The sequence below is a fragment of the Homalodisca vitripennis genome, chromosome 1 (assembly GCF_021130785.1).
Source record: "Homalodisca vitripennis isolate AUS2020 chromosome 1, UT_GWSS_2.1, whole genome shotgun sequence".
Lineage (NCBI taxonomy): Eukaryota > Metazoa > Arthropoda > Insecta > Hemiptera > Cicadellidae > Homalodisca > Homalodisca vitripennis.
The window spans coordinates 219,895,001-219,918,977 of NC_060207.1; the positions used below are offsets into that span (position 1 = coordinate 219,895,001).

General features: G+C 33.7%; 1 protein-coding gene across 1 annotated transcript in view; it reads right to left on the reverse strand.

Moving 5' to 3' along the window:
- The window catches only part of LOC124354896, a 29,406-nt gene extending 22,452 nt beyond the window's left edge, over positions 1-6,954 (reverse strand). The window contains exon 1 of the mRNA XM_046805692.1: positions 6,555-6,954. Coding sequence (XP_046661648.1) covers positions 6,555-6,954 — 400 coding nt within the window. The remainder of the gene's footprint in view (positions 1-6,554) is intronic.
- Positions 6,955-23,977: the final 17,023 nt, after the last annotated feature.

A 23,977-nucleotide genomic window follows, 5' to 3' on the forward strand; every position in this document is an offset into this window, starting at 1 on the left:
GATGTAGCCTGTATGATATAAATATACAATAATACACCTTTTAACACATTTTGCTATATTTTATTTTGTACAATGTACATTTCGTTTTCAATGAATTCATCATCAGGTCATGTATATTTTTAAAAATCGATTGATCAGATATAAAAGGATTCGATAAAACGTAACCGGCACAACCCAAAATCCAGGGTAATTTGAACCCGGCTATTCAGTTCAAATTCTAACAATAGTATTTGGAAAAGGAGAGAGCATTAAAACACAAAACTATAATCTCAGTCTATTTTTCCACACAGGTATACATTACGTTTTGCATGCTCTTTTATTTATCATGCTACAATATGAAGGGTGCTTTGTCAAACTGTTAATATTTTGTAATCATAAATATGAAAACTGGGATTAAATAAAAACTTTTTCAAAACGGATTCCATAAAAAATAATCTACGGACGTTTAAATAACTTAAGAGCGGACGTTGTTCATGATAAAGCGTGCAGCTGTTCAAATGCAGAGTGTCTTAGAAATTGAGAGCATCCAAAGAGATATGAAATATGTTTAAAGCAGACATCTTATTTTGATTTTGAAATATTTCTTATAGGTGACAGACGATTAAAATTGTAATTCTGTTAATTAAGCAAACTGTAACTGTCAAGTAATAAAACAAGCCGGTAATTTTAAATATCTAAGATTAATTTTTGATGAAAAACTTTCTTGGAATGAACACATTTCAACATTGTACAACAAACTAAAATACAAGATTAGGATGTTTTATCTGATGTCTGATCACACAAGAGATCTATGTGATCAGACATTGCTTCATAATGCATACTTTGCACTTATTCAACTCATAATACAGTATGGCTTGATACGTTGGGCAATTACTTACAAATATGTAATAGAAAGAATACCTGTCACACAAACGCATAATATTCGTAATATTCGTATTGTTCTAAATAAAAATTCTCCCCTGTTCTTTTCTCCTGTTTGCAAATCTAAAAATAATTCCCATATAATATCTTTGTGTGTAGAAAATTTTTAAATTACTTTTTTTAGAAGTGGTAACTTGGAGCTAAGTAACACATATTAAAAAAACTAGAAGCACCCACCTCAATTTATTTAGCATTTTCAAAGTAAAGTAATATGTTTTAGACAATGTTTTGAATACACTGTACCGAAATACTTTGATCAGTTTCCAAAGGAAATCCAATTGTTAAGAAAACTAAGGAATGTTTATCATGCCCTAAATAATTGGCTTAAAAATTTTGGTCTATTCGTCTCTTTTTCATTGTAACTGTACATACAGTATTATAATATTACAAACTAAAAGGTACTTGCGATTTATTAGTTTAGGGTGAAACATCGATGATCTGTATATATATATATATATATATATATATATATATATATATACTCGTAAATGAATTTTGACGCCATGTAACGCTGAAGTAATTCAATATCTTTTATGTGAACCTGGACTCTGCTTTAGTATTTATACTTTGCATAAGTATATTTAAACTGTTAATACTTCTTAAATTTTTTCTCTTCTTGCTGTCGGTATACTGGATAATTAGGAAGTATTATTTATTGATAAGTACTATGTTATAACCTTGTAAACGTTAAAAGGAAAATGAATCATTACTATCATTAATTTTAAAACATGTAGTAAATGATAAGCATATAGGTATGTCATAAAAATTTGTTATTCATATTAGTCAAAATGGCCCACTTTGGTAAGTGCTTATCTACAGTGGTTTATTGATGCGATAAAATACGCAGAATGCGTCAGATGTGTTGTTTGATAACCAATAAAACCCGTAGCCACAGACCGAGAAAATACGCTTGTCTTTGACCTAATTTGACCACTAATAGAGTCAGACCTGCACTGCACGTTTGTTGAGTAAATAGAAACACTTTTATTCAATTGTAATCAATTATAGCCATAGAATCGTTTCTTAAATTCTTATAACTCAGGGCATATGTTTGGTAATAGCTTTAATTTACATATATGTAGAATAGAAGACCCCCAGTAAGAACAGTTTAATGTGAGTTTCATTGCTATATACTCCAGGGATCGAAAGCAAAATTGCATTGTATAAGAATCAATTTGTTTTCCTTGATATTGATAGAGAAATTTTCTATAAGAAAGAAATCGATCATCAGCCACGCTAGTTTTGGGAAGGCATTAAAAAGGTTAAAAAATATGAAACGATAATTTTTTTATAGTTTAACACAATAAAAACTAACGCTGATATAACAAATATTTATGTGTCAGACATTTGAATTTTATTGTGTCAGGTTAATAAAGCATTGTCTGAGCAAACATTGTCATTTTATAATGTTAACCCTTTCACCACCTTCCCATTTCGACCCAAAAACTACGGTTTGACGGTGGATTAAAAAAAGTTTCACTTTCGATTCCAAGAAATCCCATGTTGTATGCTCATACCATTCAAATTGGCACTGGCTATTATTGTGCCATATTTTTTATATATCTTCTTTTTGTGTATACTTTTGAGATCCAAAATATAAGCTTCGCCATTGGTTGGTTTTACGTATTCGGTGTATTATTTTACTTGTTATCAGTGTTTACAAAAGAGACCCAAAATTTTACGGCCCACGAGTTGCGGTAGAACTCTCCAGTAGATCTAATATTTTGGAATTAACACATGTTATTTTATGTTAGCACCATAATGAAACAACAGATGACGATTGAAAACTGCAGGGGAGTCCTATAGGCCACCTGACAGTAGCAGCAGATCTGTGTTACAGTTACTAATTTACAAAATATTTTGTTTAGATGCCTTCCGATCAGTCCAAATAATCAGCGTAGCCACATGTTTTTGTATCATGTCTTTGTAAAAATAATTTTATTGATTAAAAATAGGACACAAAGTTCTATTAACGATCATATCTCTCAATAGAAATTAGAGTAAATATGAAAAACGTATTTTTTTATTGAACATATTGGTGAGAATTACATTATTTTAATCATCGATTTTAAGCATAAACAACACACAGGGATATGCAAATTTCAAGTTTGTTTATGTCCTCCTCGTAGACTAGTGGTTATAGTCTCGGCTCTCTAACCGAGAGATAACGGCTTCGAATCCCGGAGAGGTCCAAAAATGTAATAATAACGAAAACCAGTGGCACTTCGAAGCCGGCATAGCTGACGCTGAGGCTTAAATGAGATTAAAAAGTTTGTTTATTAGAAAGCGATACCATATGGATATCACCTCTCCATCTAGTACGAAAATACTATAAAAAAACTCATACTTCGTTTCTTTGAATGAATTCCATGCAAACAACGTGAAAACATCCTAAGAAACAAACTGGAAATATAATTTTTTTGCAGTGGCCTATGTTTATGTAAGTTACATGCACCAATGAATCAATTATGGTGAACTTAATTCAATTTAATTGATTCTATATGGATTGATAGTAACACGAAATTAATTTAATCATACTGCTGAATATTGGACAATTCGTATCTCAATACCTAGGCCTTAAAATAAACACGTCAATAAGGAAAAGTTCTTTCGTTTGCACAAATTGTAGTATTAAAATATGACAATGAGACAATTTATTTAAGAACTTGTATATTAAGTAAGCAATGTTGTGCAAAAAAATTCAAACTTTGGGATAAAATATTGTATAATTTGCAATGTCAGTAGAAAACAATGTACTGCGATGTAACATATTGTTTACATCTTGTTTAGTGTTGCAACATGCTATAAGAAATGTAATTCTTAGCAAAACTCATTATTCCGTTATTATTTGTCGCATTGAAATAAAATTGGTGGGTCTTTTTCGTTTAAGGGCCAGCACAAAAGACCCTAGCTTGCCTATTCAAAAACTCAGATCACGCGATGCTTGCCCGCTGCGCAGCGCTTTGCGCTGCTTGCTCTTTAAAAAAAAAAAAAAAAAATTAACTCGAGCTTGCAAAGTCCAAGCCCAGATCAACTCATCACGCTTTATTGACACACACAAAACTCAGACAGAACTAACGCAGGTTTCATTACAGGCAAAAGATAAGCGGCGCGCGTTTACCACTGATAAGATAAGACGAGTTTATACTAGAAGTAGTACCTGGACTACTGCCCTACGAACTAATAACACACAAAAAAAACGATTAAATGCACTGTCAGTCAGGTATAGTATGTTTGTAAGGTGCTGGCCCTTAAACGAAAAAGACCCAAATTGGTCTTAAAATGTTCATCGAAAATAGCCCACATTTTACTATTTTTTGTAAATATTTCTTAAAGTCTCTAATTACTTAGTGTTCGCAGATTTAACATTGTGTAGCCCATCATTTTGAAACATAAGATGACAACTTTCTGAAACTTCTTTTAAAAATAGGTCTTAATTAGAATATAATTTTAGCAAAGTTTTAATGTTATGCCTTTGTTTTATTTAAAGGTATAATTTTGTTTTCTAAAAACACAAACAGACAGACTATAAACTAAGCAAGATAGGGCTATACTTTTTAAGACATGTTTTACTTAATTTTACCTGTCAAATAATATCGTGTAGTTTGATAAAATAACGTATCGATACTATGTATACCACTTTCGGTTAATTAAAATTTGATAACTAGCAGTTACCCGCAGTTTCACTCGAAATTTTAGAAACTGAAGAACGTAGCCTACTTAGTGAAAGCAATTATGATATAATATTATGGAGCCGTATGATATTTTTTGACATATATCCTCGGTAAAAAAATTATATAGGCTACATAATCTTAAAAAGACTACTTCGGTCAAAAGCATATACTTTAGCCACTTGTGTTCTCACGGTATAAGGGGAAGATTGTGACATCTCTTTGTTTTCCTTAAGCTAAAGCAAAAATGTCATACACAATGTCAAAGAAGCCAACCAGTTTCAAGTACCTATGTGCAAAATTCACAGCTTTGTTCTTTAATGTCGATTTTATAACAGTATTAAAATAGTATTTCTAATACATTAGATGGCTTAAATACATCACTGGTTCAATATGTTTTACAAATTGGATAGTAATATGTAATTTATCTTTGTAATATGAATTACACTAATGATCAAGCACTGTATATTTAATACTAGTAGTTATGTAGGTATTGCACCTTTATGAGCACTTCTACCATGTTGCAACGGTCAATAAAATAACGTCAAAAGTTCATATTTATGGACATTGTAGTTTATTTGTTTATAGTATGATTTTTCCTTACTTGCTTTTGCCTTGTTTCCCAATCAAGAAAATTTATATCGCAGATCAGAGAAGCCCGTCAAAAATGAACTAAGATGAGTTTTATATCAGTCTTTAAATTTATAGTAAAAGTTAGATTAAAAGTTACACCGTCTTTTAGATAGAATACTTAGTATTTGATGCAAGTTGCACAGTTAAAACTACATTAACAATTACACCACGTGTTTGTTTCTTTATATACTGAAAATATTGTTAATAGTTAAGTAAATTTTGAATGGGAAATGGTACATGAGTTCAAAAACACAATCCAGTGATCTTCCATCTAGCATAGTTCTTGCCGACATCTTCAAAGGGTCTTCGGAGTAAATTTCTGACTATGTTATGTTTTATAACATTTTCTAAGGTAGATGAGTACTTACCTAATAGCTAAAATCTAAAACCGGCTTTAAAACTAATGGTTATTCCTACCGTTATTAGAATGTAGCCTACACACTATAAATGTAAACAAATCTAAATTAATAAACAATCTTTATACCTAACACATGTGACAGGCTAATTCAATTAATATTACATAATTTTCGAGACCAAGATGGAATGTTTCGCTACTTTAAAGATCAATAGGGCGTAGCCCGGAGGGATTGTTTATATGAGAATAGTCCTAAATGCATCCCAGGATCCGCGAGAATGTCCATGTCAAATTTCAGTTCAAACGGTTGACTAATTTACGCGTGAAAAAAAAAACTGCACTCTTGCACTTATAATATTATTAGGATTGTGAAGGAAACAGAATTTTTCAGACATTTGCCATCGTTCAGTGATACAAAAAAATCAGTAACACTATAACATTTCGAGATCTGCAATCTGATCTCTTGTTCAGGTAAATAACTAACCTAAAACATCTCGAAACGTAGTGTTACTGATTTTTTGTCTAAAACAATCTTCAAACAAAGAATTAATTATTAGGGAATACTAAAATTCAAATGTAATTAAATTTATATGCCTCTTTGTTGACCTTCCGCTGAAAGTGCCAACAGCTGTTTGTGTCAGTTAAATTAAATTAAATTTTGTAAATATTATAGTTGTTTTCCCGAGTTTTCAAAAATACCACTTTTCGCATTATACAAAATTTTCTCTCCTTTCTATGTTTCAAATATTGATGTTTAATACTTGGGGACCTGCCCTAGTTCATAACGAAGCCCACAGTGAAAACCGTATCAAAATCCGCTGAGTGGTTTAGAAAATATCGATGCACAAAGAGACCAACACAAAAAGTGACACAAGATATAAATAAATTTCTTTTCTCCCATTGTTTGTTTTAATTGTTGTGGGTTACAATGAATATAATACAGTTTATAATAAAGAAGACTAGAGGTAACCTACCACACAGCAGCAGCGGCAGCAGCTCCATGTCGCGTGGCTGGCTGACACACACTGGAGATACAAGAGTTGCCAAGGTCACTAGTGTCGATGTTGTGTTGGTGTCGGTGTTGGTGATGGTGTAGTGTGAGTTCACTGGTGCAATCCGGCCGAGACCCGCACAACCGCCAGCCCGGCGTCGCGCCGTCACGCCACAGGAAACGAACGCGAACGCATTTCCCTTCCCGGAACAGGTTGTTGTTGTTGTAGCAGCCGTGTTCCCGGTAATGGCAACGGCCCTGGCTACGTGATCAGTTAGGCCCTCCAATCGAGCATTACATCGGCTCTTCCTTCTGCCTTCAAGGAAAATTAGCGATTCATTTAAAACACAGCGATATCGGAATTTCTTAAAAACTTTCCTCATAGCCTACACTACACTGTCAGACAGTCCTTTGTCATATACTCATAGTGATGTGTGAAATTAGTATTATCTGATCTAAAAACTAAGAGACACCCAATAAGTGCTTCTATTTAGCGTCTTTCAAAAATTTCCAATTTTGTATTATTTTTCGATATTAGTGAGTGCTGTACTAAAGGTTTACAAAGCCATTCCACGAGATTTTTTTTTATGGGAAAATTATGCACAGCGTTTTAAATATAAATATAAAACGCTCATTGTGGAAGCCTAAGCAAGTTTAAACTTAGTACGAAGATTGATTTTGTAAAATATAAAAGTTCGTAGTACAGTTCCTGCCTTCGTTAAAATTTGAATTAGAATTCGAATTTATTCACCTTAAATTCGTGAAAATTGTCGTGAGAAATATATTTATGAGATTTTTTAAATTATATGACGACTGCCATAATAATCGGTGAAGTATGTCGTACGCAAGGACGTAGCCATCGAGGGGGTCCAAGGGGTCCGGACGTCCCAAATTTTCAATTTTTCAATTACTTTTTTAGTCAACGATTATTATTATTTTAATAATTCAGTATTTGGCATGCACTGCTAAAAGATTGTTCTCAACAAAGAAAAGGGTTAAGAACGTTTCAAGGAACAAAATTGGGCCTTACTCTCCGTCCACTACGGGAAAATATCAGTTGTCTGGACCTCTCCCAAAATTTTTCCTGGCTATGTTCTTGGTCGTACGTACTTCAAAATTTATTTTCTAAAATTATGTACTATTGTAAAATCAATCAAAATTGGTTAGGCCTACATGCACTTAAACTACAGCGTGTATACGAACATACATCTAAAATTAGAGGAATGAAACAACTTTTGTAGGCTACTTCAAGCGTACTTTTGTACTCACTTTGTTTACAACCTGTCACTATCATGTAACTTAAATCTAACTTGAACGGTGCCATGTTTACTTTCCCTACCTACCCTAGAACATAAAATTATCAAAGTATCCAAAAAGAGAAGTTACAACCCTTTCAAAGAACATCCAAATTTTGTATAAGCAAGTATTCTTAAAACGAGTGTAAAATATATTAGCAAGGAGGTTATACATTTTTGTATATATTATTTTCTTTCTAGCTTTCTTACAGTTTCTATTACTATCTGACAATTCTAAGAAGATAGCATCATATCATCGAAAATCTGGTGGTCTGTGGTAAAGAAGCCATATTGATCTGTGATTGGAGAGACTACAGCCAATCACAATAAGCTCCGTGTGGAAATAAACCTGCCAGTTTTGGTTCAATAATCGGTGACTAAAGATGGCTATCGAGAGCTAAGCAGAATTATTTCAATATTTTAATTGTTTTATTAACCTTTTGACACAGTGTGGGCCAGGGAACTTAGATGATCAATTTAACAAAAGTCATTATTAGAAATTCACAATTTAAATCTGGTTTCCAATACCAAATTCCATCTCCCTTCTCACCCCAGAATATGTACATAACATACACAACCACCCAGCATGAATCACTTCTGGCTGGTTTATACCTTCCAGTTGAACCTACCACTGGGCACAGCAAAAACCGTTGTATCACTTAAACCCGGGCAACCTTATGGATGTCCAGGAGCGGCACATCTCTAACCGCAAATGTTGAGATTCTGGGGTGCAAGGGCAATTCGATAGGTCTAGTCTACTGCAGGAGATGACTGTTGGAGTTAGTGGGGTTCACTGCCTAAAGTCAGAGGTCCTTACTAGCCTCAAAATAAGGTTGTGCCACCCCCTGCTGACTTTGACTGAAGAGGCTGGTTCAGAGCTGGCCTCCCCTTCTTTCGAGGGGAAATGACTTGATATCCCTACCCCCAACCTTACCCATCCAGAATATCCCTGTCGCTCCGGAAGCAGCGCAAAAGTCTTTATAGGACTAAGTGCAATTTATAAGCTCCTTGTCCTAAAATACAAAATAGTTATGTTAATGCACAATTACTGCAATATCAAAATTACTTGCAATTCTGATTGCAAAAATTAAAACTAACGAGAACAACGGTTGATAAATAATCTAGCAGATGATTAAAAATAACAATTTAACACATTACGTAATCGTACAACAACGAAATTTATGATTAACAATGATATATATGTTAATCTGTACGTAACAATTAGGTAATACAATGAGGAAACTGTACAATATAACTTGATTTTTATGTAATAGGAATGGAAACTTAAAAGCTCAGTTTTGAAGTAACTTTAATTTACAAAAGATGCTCAGTGTTGCTTCTCTGCATCACGCACACCCTACAAAGATTTCCCATTGCGTGTTGCTGAGCGCGTAAAACATTTGTTGGTGATCTGTTCCCAAATAAATGAAAATCCAGTTGTGTTGTCTTGGAAACGTGTGGGCCAGTAGAGTTTTTTAGTTATATTCAAAAACTTTGTATCAAGCCCTACACCTCTTGCATGTTGGTCTAGAAACATTTGTCACTATAATATTTGAAAACTAAGAGAAATTAAATGCAGATTTCATGTAAAAAGACGTTCCATTATAGGTACTAATAAGAGAGCTGTGGCATTTTGTGTGATTTTGACCAAAAACTGTTTTTGAGCTTTTTGTTGAAGAATTAACTTAACCACATTAATAATTTGATGTTCTTGTTACACACGACTTTTCCCATTTAATATTTGCTGTATCACTTGTAGTTTTTAGATCACTTCAGTGTGCAGAAAATTTGGAACACACGGCGTATGCCATTTTCTCAAGGGCAACTTTATTGTTATATGACCTTTTCACCCCAAAATCTATAGGTCTTGCTTGAGTTCTTCTTTGGAACATAAGGAACCTATAAACCAAGTTTGAAGATTTTAGGACCTTTCTAAGAAACGTTATCGGACTGGCGGACAGACAGACAAAACAACACATGATAATGATAATATAATGATAAGGAACTGCCGAAATCGTAATAATTAACATTACATGACACATAACGTATTTGTCTCTAACTCTTGTCTAGTAATAAGATAAATCATAATTTTGTGTAAAATATTAACTCAAACAATGTTAGAGACTGTACAGTGTGATTAGAACAAATTAGGAATGTCTAACACGCAAATATTTACATTTTTATTTTATAAGTATTTTATATTATTTATCTTTCCATTTATAACGTATCAGATTTTAAAATACATTTGCCGATAAAAACTTATTTTTGATCCAAAACCTATATTAATGACAACCACATCTACAAGAACGTACCCAGGAAAATTGGGGGGAGGGGGTCCAGACAAGATATTTTCTGCGTAGTAGACAGTGAGTAAGGCGCCATTTTGTTCCTTAAAAAGTTCTTGACCCGTTTCTTTGTTGTGAACGATCTTTCAGCAGTACATTTTAGTAATACTGAATTATTTAAATGATAAATGATAATTGTTTACTAAAAAAATAATTCAAAATATAAAAGAAATTCGGGGGGTCCGGACCCCTTGGACCCGGCTACGTCCTTGCACATTTTATGAAACATGCAAGGACCGTAGCCATATTTAAATTCAAATCATAAAAATATTTAGAATTTGACTTTTTCGTGTGAAATTACAATTACAATTATTTCCCAAAATAGAGTTTACAGAGCTTTGTTAATGTAAATACACAATATTATTTTACTATGTTTACAGTTTTAACTGTTGATATTCAGTGCAACGATAGCTACGAATTATTCTGGCGCTAAACTGAAAGAAAGTATTAGTACGTGTGCTATCTAGAGGGTTGAGTTGATGACATGGGCATTTTCTTTATCGTGTTTAGCCAAATGCTCCATAACCCAGATTTACAGAGAGAATATTCACGAGGCAGTTATTTTGTATAAAACGAATTCCCAGTTTGCCCTGCTAAGCGCACACAAACAATACCTCAGCGTGGCTCTAGTTAGATGCCATTGGTACTGTCTAGTTAACGGAGTAAATTAGTTTATTGACAGTTTATTGCGCTCCCATGCACAGTTATTGCGTTTGAATACACGTGATTAAATAATGGTCGGGAGGATTTAGTTTATTAACACGTGAAATAGCTTAATGTCATGTCTAGTTAAATTACCTACATTATTTAATAAACTCATATATAACTTTTTACACAGTCGTTCCATTTTCAGTTCAATCAATTGGGAATATTGACGTAAGTACGTTATTAGGATAAATCCAAAACTTTGTGTTTTACAGTGTCATACAAACAGTTGGGCATTGTTGGACAGCTGGAAGTATGTTGCGAGAATCGATATGGTTCGCACAAACAGCTCAGCGTTGTTGCACAGCGAGCGCAGCGTAGCGTGAGCTGCATTGTTGGGCAGCTGAGCGTATGTTGGGAGAATCGAGATGGCTCGTACAAACAGCTCAGCGTTATTGCACAGTTGAGCATTGTTCGACAGCTGAGCATTGTTGAACAGCTGTGCATTGTTGGGAGAACTGAGATAGCTCACACAAACAGCTCAGCATTGTTGCACAGCTGAGCATTGTTGGCATTTTTTGTGATTGCAATTGTGTTGTGGTAACATTGTGTTGTGCTTCGAAGTTATAGTGAATAAATATAGTTACCAATTGATATTCTTGTTTATTGGAGTCTTTGGTAACGACGATAGTAGTTAGATAAAAATTTAAATTAAAAAATTGAATATGAAATTTATTTTGTACTTTTCCTGGAGTTGAAAACCTGATGAGAGGAATATATGGTTATTATATTTGTTGTGAGGTCTTACTTAGTCCCAGTTTTCGGATTATTTAATTTGAGTCGTTTTCGAGAAAAGGTAAAATGACTGTAAAAGGACAAAACTTTCGGAAATCGATGGGTTCTCCTGCTCTTCATAATGTTCTTCAAGTTTCCTTTTAATCAAATTTGGGTTTCTTCCAGCATTTTTTTCTATTTCTTTTACAGCTTTCTTCGCTTTCAGGATTCTTGTATCATCAGCATTCTTCATACGCTTAATACAGTTCTTACCAGGACATATTTCAATTTTCGTCAGAATCTTACATTTTATAATGTTTCCATGGTTGTATGAATGCTGTGGCTTCATAGACACCTCATTCAGGTGTACCTTTTTGAAAAAAAATGCTTTTTGGCACACGTGGCCACATTACGCTATTTAGCGATTCCGCAGCATTTGGAGTTCCACCATGTAAGCATTTGCGGAGCAGGGCAGGGTTTACTAAGTCCTTGAATATAGGGTTCAATAGTTCCATTCGTATACTGCCAACATAACTCTACAAAAATCTTACTACTGTAAAGGAAAGTATACTGTGTAAAAAAGCACTTGTGTAAAAAAAACGCAAGGATAAAATTTTCGCGAGGATGTATTTTGCACACACTTACGTTTTCAGTATTAACTTTTTTAATTAGTTTCGGAATAGAATAATCTTTGTGTCAAGTTTTGCCTAAAAGTATGTATATTCAGATAAGAATAAAATCGAATATTTTGCGACTTTCATTCATCTCTCCTTAACTCACATTCACAAGTGCTTCCATTCTTCTCCATTTTTCCGATCTTGCCGGCTATTTCGGATCATTTCGGATGGCGCTGTTAACAGTGCTTAAGTGAGAGTACCGTGGTAAATGTTTCGTAACTATAGGCGAGAATGCAAAACACCAGTGCCAGGTGTTTTCTAGAAACCCTAATAACTTCTTCTTCGCCTCAATAATTCTTCAGTGTCGATAATTTAAGGATACTCTCCACACTAAAGTCAAAAAAGTACTCAATATACATTAACAATAATCGATTTTAATAAAATCAATGGTTGAATTTTTTTAAGTACAAATTAATGTAATTCCATTAAAAAAGTAAACAACGAATATTATGTTAAGCATTATTTTCAATAATTAACAACTAATTTGAATAGCTTTTAATCCATAGCAAAATCTAAGAACATCTAACAAAATATATTATTCTAAAAGCAGAGTAATCTTGTGAAAACCTTCTAAACTAAAAGAACTTATTCGATCAGTGTGTATGTCTATGCATGCTGGAATTGCTATATTATATGCAGATGCTAGAAAAGAGGCATTATTTTGGATATATATATATATATATATATATATATATATATGTATATATATAATCTTAAATATTTCTTTTATTAACTGCATTTAAATATAATTAGTTAATTAATATTTAAAAGAAACTGCCGCACTATCTTCACTCTTATTCCTTCTTCAAATATGGATGATGCTTCGTCCTGTCTTCCTCAAGTTTGAATTCTGGATACGACACTGCCAGTATTGGAAATGTGGGGGATAAAAAAGTAGAACAAAATTGACACGATCCCAGGAATTCAATGGGTGACAGGAAAATAGAATCAATTTCAGTGCCATTGTTAAGCTTTTCACACGGTCTGGTTTACACAAAGAGCAACACGTCCAAGAGCACGTCCCTCATCATCATTCGATGTTTATATTTACTGTTCCAATCTCTCTATCGTCGCCGCGTCGCGCCACTTATTTTCGCGCTACAGCTGATTTGGACGTGCAGTGTCTCCTCAAAAATCGGATAACTGGACCTCATCATCGGTACTTCCATTCATTCGAGAATCGGTAAAAATATCGATACCTCACTTACCATGAGAAAAAAAACTCATAATTATTACCAAAAACGGATTATTTTGCGAAATGTGGAATGAGGAGTTTCTATGATTCTGAACAATCTAACAATTATGCTGGTATGAATTTTATTGACAGGTAGATATGATAACTTTAATTACCTAACTCTCAATAAAGGACTCTCAATAATTTGAAACCAGTTTCATCTTCTTTTAACTCATTTACACAAATGTTGCCATTCTCATCCAAAACAATATTCTATTTCTGAGTTGCATGGTTCAATTTCTTTGCATTAGTTCACTTTTTCACTCTTATTGGCTGAGCGTCAGTGAAGCTTATCACTCTAGGGGTTGAAAAATGTACTTCTGCCTGATGCTTTGAGAACGAACTAACCTATAGACTTGGAATGTTTCATGAATCTTCATTTCTATATAAGCAACATTGAGTTAAATGATTCATTTCGCTGTAAGGGATTTAGCTGAACGTTTTCATATTAACGTAATGCCAACAGAAATTTATTATACAAGCACATAACTTTTCTGAAACCAGCTCTACAATACGCTTTTCCAGCATCATAAACCTTAATAGTCAATGAAAAGGCGTATTATGCTGATCGGAAAAATGTTAATAACCAGAATCATGACATGTTTTTAATTACACTATTTCCATTCGTGATGGTAGAGCGTAGTATTTCCATTTCGAACAGCAATTTGAGCTCCTATTGTCGGTCTTCTTATTCCTAAAGTTAAAGCGGTTGCCTTTGAAATTCTTTGAATATTGATTGTCCTAAACTGACCATAAGAAAACATACAGCGTCCAGGTCCTAAATATATAGCAAGGAAGCGATATTTACCTAAAACTTCTCAAGAGAGAGATAACCTTAATATATACAGGGTTTCAGACTACCCAGCCGCAATCTCCAGTGTTAGATAGTTTGAAATAGAGCAATACAAAACACTGTAACCATAATAAATCTCATGCGGCGAACGCTGAAAATGTATGTAAAAAAAATACCACTGTGAAAAAGGAAAAACCTCAAAAATTCTCCCAAAACATCCCTGGTATTTGGACAAGACTTAAGATAATAACAAAATCTTTGAACCGACTTTTCAGCATTCAAAGATCTTAAAAATGATGTTGCCACACATGATCTATCTTTTTATTTGACATTTTCTAGATTCGAACCTGCGACCCTCATTGGGCACACTCTGTATTTTAAATATGACAATTTTGGGACTTTCGCCGAATATAGTCACAGGTCTGCCTATATATTTAACTGGGATCATTTGAAAAGGTTTAATTCTAAATTGTAGATTATACAAGCGGTCTTTTGCCATCTCCGTATGTGTAATAGTCTGCTTAGTTGCAATTTTTCTTGATCTCTTCGGCTTCGAATAATTAAAGTTCCACATCACCTGAAATCTCTTAGATTCTTGACATATCTGAATTTCCACATTAAACTTAAGTCATTCGTTGTTTACTCCTAAGTTATTGTGTCTAAAAATAGAGGAAATAGGTACTAAAGTCAATGGAAGATACGATCCAATTGAATTAAAATTTGGTAGTGAAATATTCAAGTAGTGGATGTTTAATTAAACAGTAACTTTAGTAATATTTACTTAACTTTAACACAACTCCTTAAGTTCCATTATTTCAGTACGACATTCTTGAAGTTTGGATTTCTTGCGAATTATATTGTTTGGTTGGAATTATACGTGTAAAAGATCTCGTTGGAGGTACTATCATTTCATGTAAGTTCAGTTAAAAATGGGTCACTATATTGATAAAATCGCTACATTAAGGTTAAATAGAGACCACTGTAGCCGAAAATAAATTATTTAGTTTATCACAACTTGGTGAACTAAATAATATAATGACGAATTCCTTAAAATTTTCATCAGAATTTTGAACTTTTAATCAAGGAATTAAGAAGAAAAGAAACTGGGCGTAGATAATGAAGTAAACATACAAAAATGGAATTTACGCAATATTTTTATTTTTGATTAAAAGATGAACGTAAACGTATAAAATTTAATCCACAAGTATATACCCTTAACTAATGTTATAAGAACATTTTCTTTTACGGGAATTGCATCATAAAAGCCTGTATCTAGCATCGGCAAATTTATTCATTATTTATATCAGTAGAAACTTTAGACCAGGAAATGTGGGATTGTACCAATTTTAGAAATACATGTCAAAAGGTGGGGTACAGCATAATGGAAAATGCCTTAAATAATTGCCCTAACATGATTTAATACGCAGTTACATTGGTCAATATGACCTGTAACCCTGTGTTTGTTTATACTCATCTTACTAACTTATCAGTAATATCCAGTTTAATCCAGAGCGGTGGGCCTAAAACCGGATGTTTTATCTGCGATAGGATTTCTTTTAATGTTTAATCGGAACGCGATAAGCTCTATTTGCAGAAGCATTTTTAAAGGTCACCCTTAAACTCATTTAGAACAAGCGATTTGTTATCTTTGCATCATACGGCCAAAATCCATACTGATGTAAAACTACATGCAAAAGTATTGTTTTGACAATACTAATTATTATAGTATAGGTACAATTAATAACCTACAACGCGAATATAGTACGAGACCTCTGCATTGGTTAGTTAGCGCGTACCGTTTATTCTTGTTATTTATAAACTTTTTCTGTACAAAAACATCTTTTTACCCTGCTCAACACATTAAAAAAAATTATACTAAAACTAAAACTAAAACTAAAACTAAAACACAAATATTATTATTATATAGATGAATAGTATGTTTAAAGTAATTTTCCTAATACATTTAAAACAAAACATCTGATTTATTGTTTGGAATACAGTATTTTATTTTTCAGTGAATCTCTTTAGATAAACCCAATCTAAAGTTCCTTACATGATTTCCTTAAAGTCCATTACCAATTGAAGTCTGCATTATTAAGGTGGTTCATTCACTTTCCTGTATTTTTATTTTGTAGAATTTTACCAGGAACCTTAACACTTTCCTCAAAGTCATAACAGTTTTTTTTTTCAATCATTCCACAAGGAATTTTAATCATCATTTACAGTCGTAATTAAGGCCACATTTAAATCGGACGTCCAGCAAAGTGACTAAAGATACGGAAATATATATTTACCCCATATATGAAATACGAATAAGGGGATATGACACGTTCTTATACATCCGTGTGATTTCCATCTATGTGTATGAGTGTGTGATCCATGTGACGTGAAAACATGATTCTGAAGTATTTTTTTCCATAAATATTTGTACGAATTGTAAAGTTATTAAATGTTTTCCCGGGCAGGGTTCACTTCTGGCCGGTATGTACCTTTCAGTTGAACTCTCATTGCAGCAAAAACAGATACATCACTTAAAAACCTTATGGATGTTCAGGAGTCGCACATGACTAACCGCAAATGTCGAGATTCTGGGGCGCAAGGGTAATTCGATAGGTCTAGTCTACTGCATGAGATGATTGTTGGAGTTGATGGAGTTCATTCCCTAAGAGTCAAAGGTTCTTGCCAGCCTAGACATAAGATCTTGCCACCCCTGCCTTCTTTGACTGGAGAGGCTGGTTCAGAGCTGGCTTCTCCCTTTTCCTAGGAAACATGACTTGTGATTAGTGCCCTTAACTTTCCTCATGAATCTCGTCTTTTCAGTAATTCGCAAAAATTGCCAGAAACATTGACCAAATGTATGACCTAACGAGATAAAAAAATTCAGAACAGAATAACACCAAATAAGTGTGTTAGCGAGAGAGGACTATTGGTGAACTTGATTTGGTTTTGAATTTCCAGAGAACAGACCTTGCATCCAAATGGGGATTGTGTAGCTAAAACTGTGTTCGATAAATTAAGTTCTGATCTTTAAAGCATAGATAACTAATATACTAACTCCTTTATTTAGAGTTTCCTTCGCTTACAGTTAGATAGCGCGCACAACCACAAACTTTCAAGTGGCAACAGATTTTAGGATTGAATGCAATATCTTCTCATAAATTAATAGATAACCAAAGGTATTAGTTTCTTCACTTTTTCTAAAAATGTTTTGGGATAATTCACAAGGAATGGGGAACTAGAAGCTTTGAAGAGATACACCGCCTCAAGGCGTTTTTGTTTGTACATTTGACTAATGATCATTTCTGTATTTATCTAAGTATATTTTAATAGGTGAATTGACGTAACTGGCAAACCTGATCGGCCAAGTTGTTGATCCAGTTATTTTATATGAGGAAGTTGGCTAAATGCCATAGAGATTATTACTGTATCACGTATTCTAATTAAATTCATCAATTTGCAATAATTCATTATTTTTCAAATTCCATTATTCTTCTATTTTGTTTTCTTTTATGCATCTGAAAATTTGATAAGTGTACTCTAAGATAATAACATTATGGGATCCTGTTTCGGAAAGCGTGAAGCTACTTGTCGCAGCATCTGTCAATAATTAACAACACCCTTGAGAGAGACAGAGAGAGAGACCGCCCCATCAACTCTACATTCCCAAGACAATTAGTAGCATTTCATGTTTGTATAATTTAATACTGTAAATTCCCCAAAGTAATAACTTGGCATAACCCGTGTTGGCTTTGGACACTGCCAACTTGGCATTGATCACTGACTTGTTACTATTGTTACTAGATCTTCTAAACCAATGCCAGATCGTACAAATCATGAAAGTTATTAAATTCCGAGCATATCTGCAGTAAAATTAAGTATTTTAAATAAGAAAAATATGTACTTATCTTGAATAGACAAGCTTAGAAGGTAGGATTAACAGGTTTTACATAACAAAAATACTCATACGAGACCAGTTGACCTAACCTAAATCTAACCTATCCTAACCTAACCTAACCTAACCTAACCTATCCTATCCTAACGTAACCTAACCTAACCTATCCTATCCTATCCTATCCTAACCTAACCTATCCTAATCTATCCTAACCTTATCAAATCTAACCTAACCTAACCTATCCTAACAACACCTATCATAACTTAACTTAACTTAACCTAACCTAACCTATCCTAACAAAACCTAACCTAACCTAACATAACTTAACCTAACCTAATTGACTATAGCATATGCGAGATACGTACTATGCGTTCAGTCCGACGTGCAATTACTGCCCTGACAAAATTGACAACGTCGAACACACATTCTTCGAGTGTGCTCGGTGGAATTGACTATAGAAGCACCACTGAAGAGATCATAGGCACCAGGCTCTCCCCCTCAAGCCTGGTGGCCTATATGATCAAAAAAAGAAGAAAACTGGTCAGCTGTTGAAGCTTACGCACAGCGCCTCCTGAAAGCTAAAATCGCAGAAAGGGACCAGTAACCAGGAGTAGGGGTCGCAAGACGCAGCACGGACTGGATTGATGTAATGCTAACGCGGTTCCAATCCAGTCCCCCCGTACCATCTACGGGGGGAGGGGAGAGGAATGTTTTTTTTAGTGGGTAGGTCTGCCAGTCTGCCAGGAATCCCACACTACCCCCACGTATATCTGCCGGAAGATGGACGGTGGAGTTTAGCGATGGCGGTGTCTTTGGAAGATCTTTTTTCAAACCTCTATAAAAAAAAAAACTATGCGTTCAGTAGTGTCAGTTAAAGGTAATGAGGCGAGAGCTGTTAACAACGTATCCGTATCGGGATTGCGAGTTAAAATGTTATTGTGTTATAATTACAACTTTTTAAAATTACATATCCCTGGATTTGAACTCATTGAAAAGTGATGATCGGTACATTTGTATAGTCAACAAACCATTCAATGGGAACTCACAAATAAAAAAAAAACACTTATCACGTTCTCTTTTAATGTACCCCTTATCCTATAATGTGTCCTCCGTTCGACTTATCGTTAACGAATGCACTTGAAAACATTTCGTATTCATATCCAAGGATAATAAATTCTTAGAAATGCTCAAGAAGAAAAACAAATTAACAATAAAGTTAGAATCGTATTATCGAAAACCTGGCAGCGTGTTATGTAAAAGATATCGATCGCTAACCTACCAGAATGGGAGTGATGATTGCTGAGCAGTACAAGACGTCGGACTCGGGAATGACTTTATTTCATTAAAAATTAAAATGTCCTAAAAATGTTTTTTTTTTATGTAGCTAAGCTCTGTATGTACTCAATAGTAATCTAATATTACGTACTATCAAGCTTACTCTTTGATTTCAAGACTATAAGTGTAAACAAATTTACAAATTAGTTCAACATATGGTTGTGGTGACCTAAAACAACGTTTACACAGAACAATATTATACGCGTTCAACAATAAATGTATTCAACATTCAACGCAAGCATACGCACACACGCACACGCACACACAAGAGTGTGAGTGATTGAGTAGTGAGTGAGTGAGTGAGTGAGTGAGCGAGGGAGGGAAGAAGGGAGGGAGAAGTAGGTGGGAGGGGTGGGAGGGATGATTAGAGGCTGTGAGGGAGGGAATAGGGAGAGAGAGAGAGAGAGTAATCGTTTTGTATTACTTTAAATAACACAATAAAACACAGGTTATAAAAGGGAAATCTGATAAGAAAATAAGAGAAGATTATGTTATTGCAATTTCAGATTTGTTGTTTCCACATTTACAGAATTACTTTAAATAGTATAATACAACGCAGGTTCTAAAGGTGAAGTATATCAAGAAAACAATTTTGTCGTTATCATAGTGCAATGTCTGTACGTTATGCCAGCGCAGATATATTTCTTTGAAGATTTACGTCACTGATAAAAATCAAGATAAGCTAGATGGCTGCGACTCTTTAGATAAGGACAATAAAGATTAACAACGTCTAACATAACTTATATAAATGCCTGAGATAATGATGTAGTGTACGAGTTAAAACGTGTGTGGCGGTGTTAAGGTGGGTCAGTCATTCAACTATCGACTGTCAGTTTACTGATGTCTGATGAGTCGACCAACACTTCAGTCGTTATCTCCAGGTTAACAACTCTCACCCCCTCACCGTAACTTTTACTGCCGCGCGTACAGTCCTTATCTGTCATACAGCATCGTCACTGTCCACTGGTCAGCTCCATCATAAATATTTCTGATAAACAAAAACTATTAACATCAGTATATACAAATAGCTATTTTCCATGACACTACTAATTGCAAGCTAATCTTACAAACGTGTCAATTTTGTTATGTTTACATTTATTAGATGTTAAAGTTTCTACGTATCATTAGTTACAGTAACGCTTTATTTAATTAACAACTGTTCAAATACTGACAAATTATGGGTCATGTAATACGAAACATTCCATAACATAGTTAATTATTAACAGGTTTTTACAAATGAGGTATTCCTGGAAAGGAACATTTATTTAAAAACTGTTATTTTCAAAACGGAGACTTAATAGGTATTTTATATAAAAAAAATTAAATGGCCACTGTTGTGAAAATAGTAAAACTGATTTAGACAAATTTTTCAGATATAATTTCTTCTGACAAAGGTCCGTTTATTAAGTTTTGGTAACAATCGTAAAATAAAAAAATAAAAATTGGTTTTAATAAACAAAGTGGCATAATTGGAAACAATATTCTTCATTTTTAGCCTATAATTTATACATAGAATCTGAAAATGCATAGCCAGCCCAATAATTTTGTTACACCCTGTACACGTTTTCATATAATTACGTGGATGGAATGTAGAGATTATGGCGTGAATTGTTTTATCGCATCTGTGATTTACTAGAATTACAAAAATAGTTTTAATTAATGTAATGTTGCATTAATTGCAAAAAAACAAGTTAATGTCAAAGGTCATCACGGGTTACGACAACTTATTACTTTGGGGGATTTACAGAGCTGTTAAATGATACAAACGTGAAATGCTACTAATTGTCCAGGGAATGTGGGGTAGATAGGCTGTCGATCTCCAGGGTGTTGTCTATTACTGACAAGATATTGTGACAAGTAGCTTCACGTTCTTCGAGAGGTGGTGGAAACTCCCATACGAATAGTGTTTTATTTATTAATGAATGGGAACGCCAATTTACAAAACATCACATCAATAAGAACCAAAATGCCTGATCCAGAGTTTAACTGAAAATTTAGCGAAGCATCTTACATATGTTTGTATGTAAGCACGATAAATGTCAAATAAGTAGAAGCAAAGGGTTGAAATTTGGAGTGAAACGTTATCTATACTACCTTTATGTCGAATGATAACCATCCTTCCACTGATAGTCCCAATTTTTCTGTTAAGAAAGTGATCTTAACCATTGCTCTTATGGTTGCAACAAGACAAACACACTATATATATATAATATATATATATATATATATATATATATATATATATATTAAACAAAAATTGTGTACTGTGGAGGTTAGTTGTGTGAAACTTCTTCAGCTACTTATTAACATAATAATGCCATGAAGTTACTTTGTTTTATTAGTTTATTTTAGACATATTTTGAACAGTCTACCTTAACCTGATGGGTTGTTTGCACATGCCTGAGTTTGGGATAGAGTTTTTAAAACAGAGGGATAAGTTCTGCCACCTAAAATATTGCTAGGGTTCCTCCATGGTTTAACAATTTTGTAAGACATACTCAGGTTTACCGTTTAACTACTGAATGTTCCTTTCACTCGAAGAGCTGGAAAAGGTTTATTTCTGTTTCTATTTGTGTTCTGAATTGACTCATAGACTTGAAATTTTACATAAAGCTTCAATTTATGATGTCACGAAGATTTACGGCTTGTTCCATAATGGTGTATGTCACTCCATGGGATTTTATGTAGTTGCGTAAACTTTGAAAATGTACTAAAACTACTCAGATAAGTATTGTTGGCATTAACCTCTTATTTTACGTTGGCTTTAAATCAGAACTGATTTAACTACACGGTGGAATCGAAGACTCATTAACCTAACAGGTTTTTTACATAGTAAGGTGACTGACTCCGGAAAAACTTGTAAATATTATTTATACTACACAGATAAAACGATAATATAAATTGGAGTACGCGTTTAGTAAATTTAACGAGAGAACGAGCGGGGTCGAAATGAAGAGCAGAAATAAACGATAATTGAATTCCAGCTGAAACACTTTACAAGCCGCAGCCACTCGTGAAGCTCCGACTGTTTTGAAATGAAGCATCGAGTTAGAACGGTACAACCGAAACGTAAAGAACCGAAACAAACAGTGACACGAGTGCGAGAGAGAGGATAATCGTGTCCCGCGTTTCTGTGTGAACGTTTCCCTAAATATCTAATGAGGCTCTTTGATATTGAAGGGATAAACTTGCTTTCGCATTTTACTATAATTAAATTATTAAGTCCTGTATGTGTATATTTTATCAGTTGACTTAAAAACATCTCTTTCATTGCAGTTAGAACAAAAATACGAGAGTGATCGTCGTTTAAAAGTATCAAACTAAAGACGTATTATAAGGTTTGGAGGTTAATTCATATAATAGTGATGTTAGGACTATTCGTTAATGTTTTTTATGTTGACGCAATCGTAATACTTTAAAAATAAATTTGTATACATCACAATGTTTCAACAAAATAGACTTCGTTTGATTGAAATCAGTTAGATATTACATCAGTAAACAAAGTCACTTGTGTGGTGTTGTTTTTTTGTTATCTTTCACTTCCCAGATTGTTGTACGGCTATCATCTGGTATCTTAAAGATAATAAACAATCATGTAAAAGACGACAGTTTGGTAAGTTTTATGAAGCAATATTTTGCTTTGCTTTATAATTTACCTAATAACTGATAAATAACCATTCCTTTTTAAAACTATAAAACTATAAAAGGCCAAATTCTTGATACTTTTATTCATCGAGACTTGCTATCAAACTTATCAAAGACTTTTAAGTACTACTTCTGATTAAAGTGAAGTTTGCTTAATAATGCCTAATAACTGATCAATAACTATTCCTTTTTAAAACTATTAAAGGCCAAAATCTTCAAACCTTTTATTTATTGAGACTGTTATCAAAATTATCCAAGACTTTTAAGTACTACATTAGATTAAAGTAAAGTTTGAATGTATAAAATTGTATATGGCAATTAAACACCACAGGCAAGCACGCGTTAAATTAAACAATCCCAAACAAATACATACTTAGATATTAAGATTATAGCTGTTTTGTGTTTTAGGGGGCGTGATTGATGAAAATAAAAGACCCAGAAAGTTATTCATGACTGTGATTGCACTAGCAGAAGTATATGATATCTACCCAAACGCGTTATGTGAGGTTTCAAATTAACCCTTCTTGTAGGAGTAGTACTAAATGATAAACAATATTACAAATCAAAAGAACCCCAAGTAAACATATCCATACGTAAATCTGTTATATATTCAGGGACACATAAAAGAGTTTTTTCAAACTTTTTCCCGCGAGCACAGAAAGTTACATCAGACGTGTTTGAACTACTAAGTCCTCTCTGTATTGGTTTGTTTCCATCCTGAACATTTTTTTCGTTGATCTGCATTCTTTCATTTATTTCTATTTTGTTGTA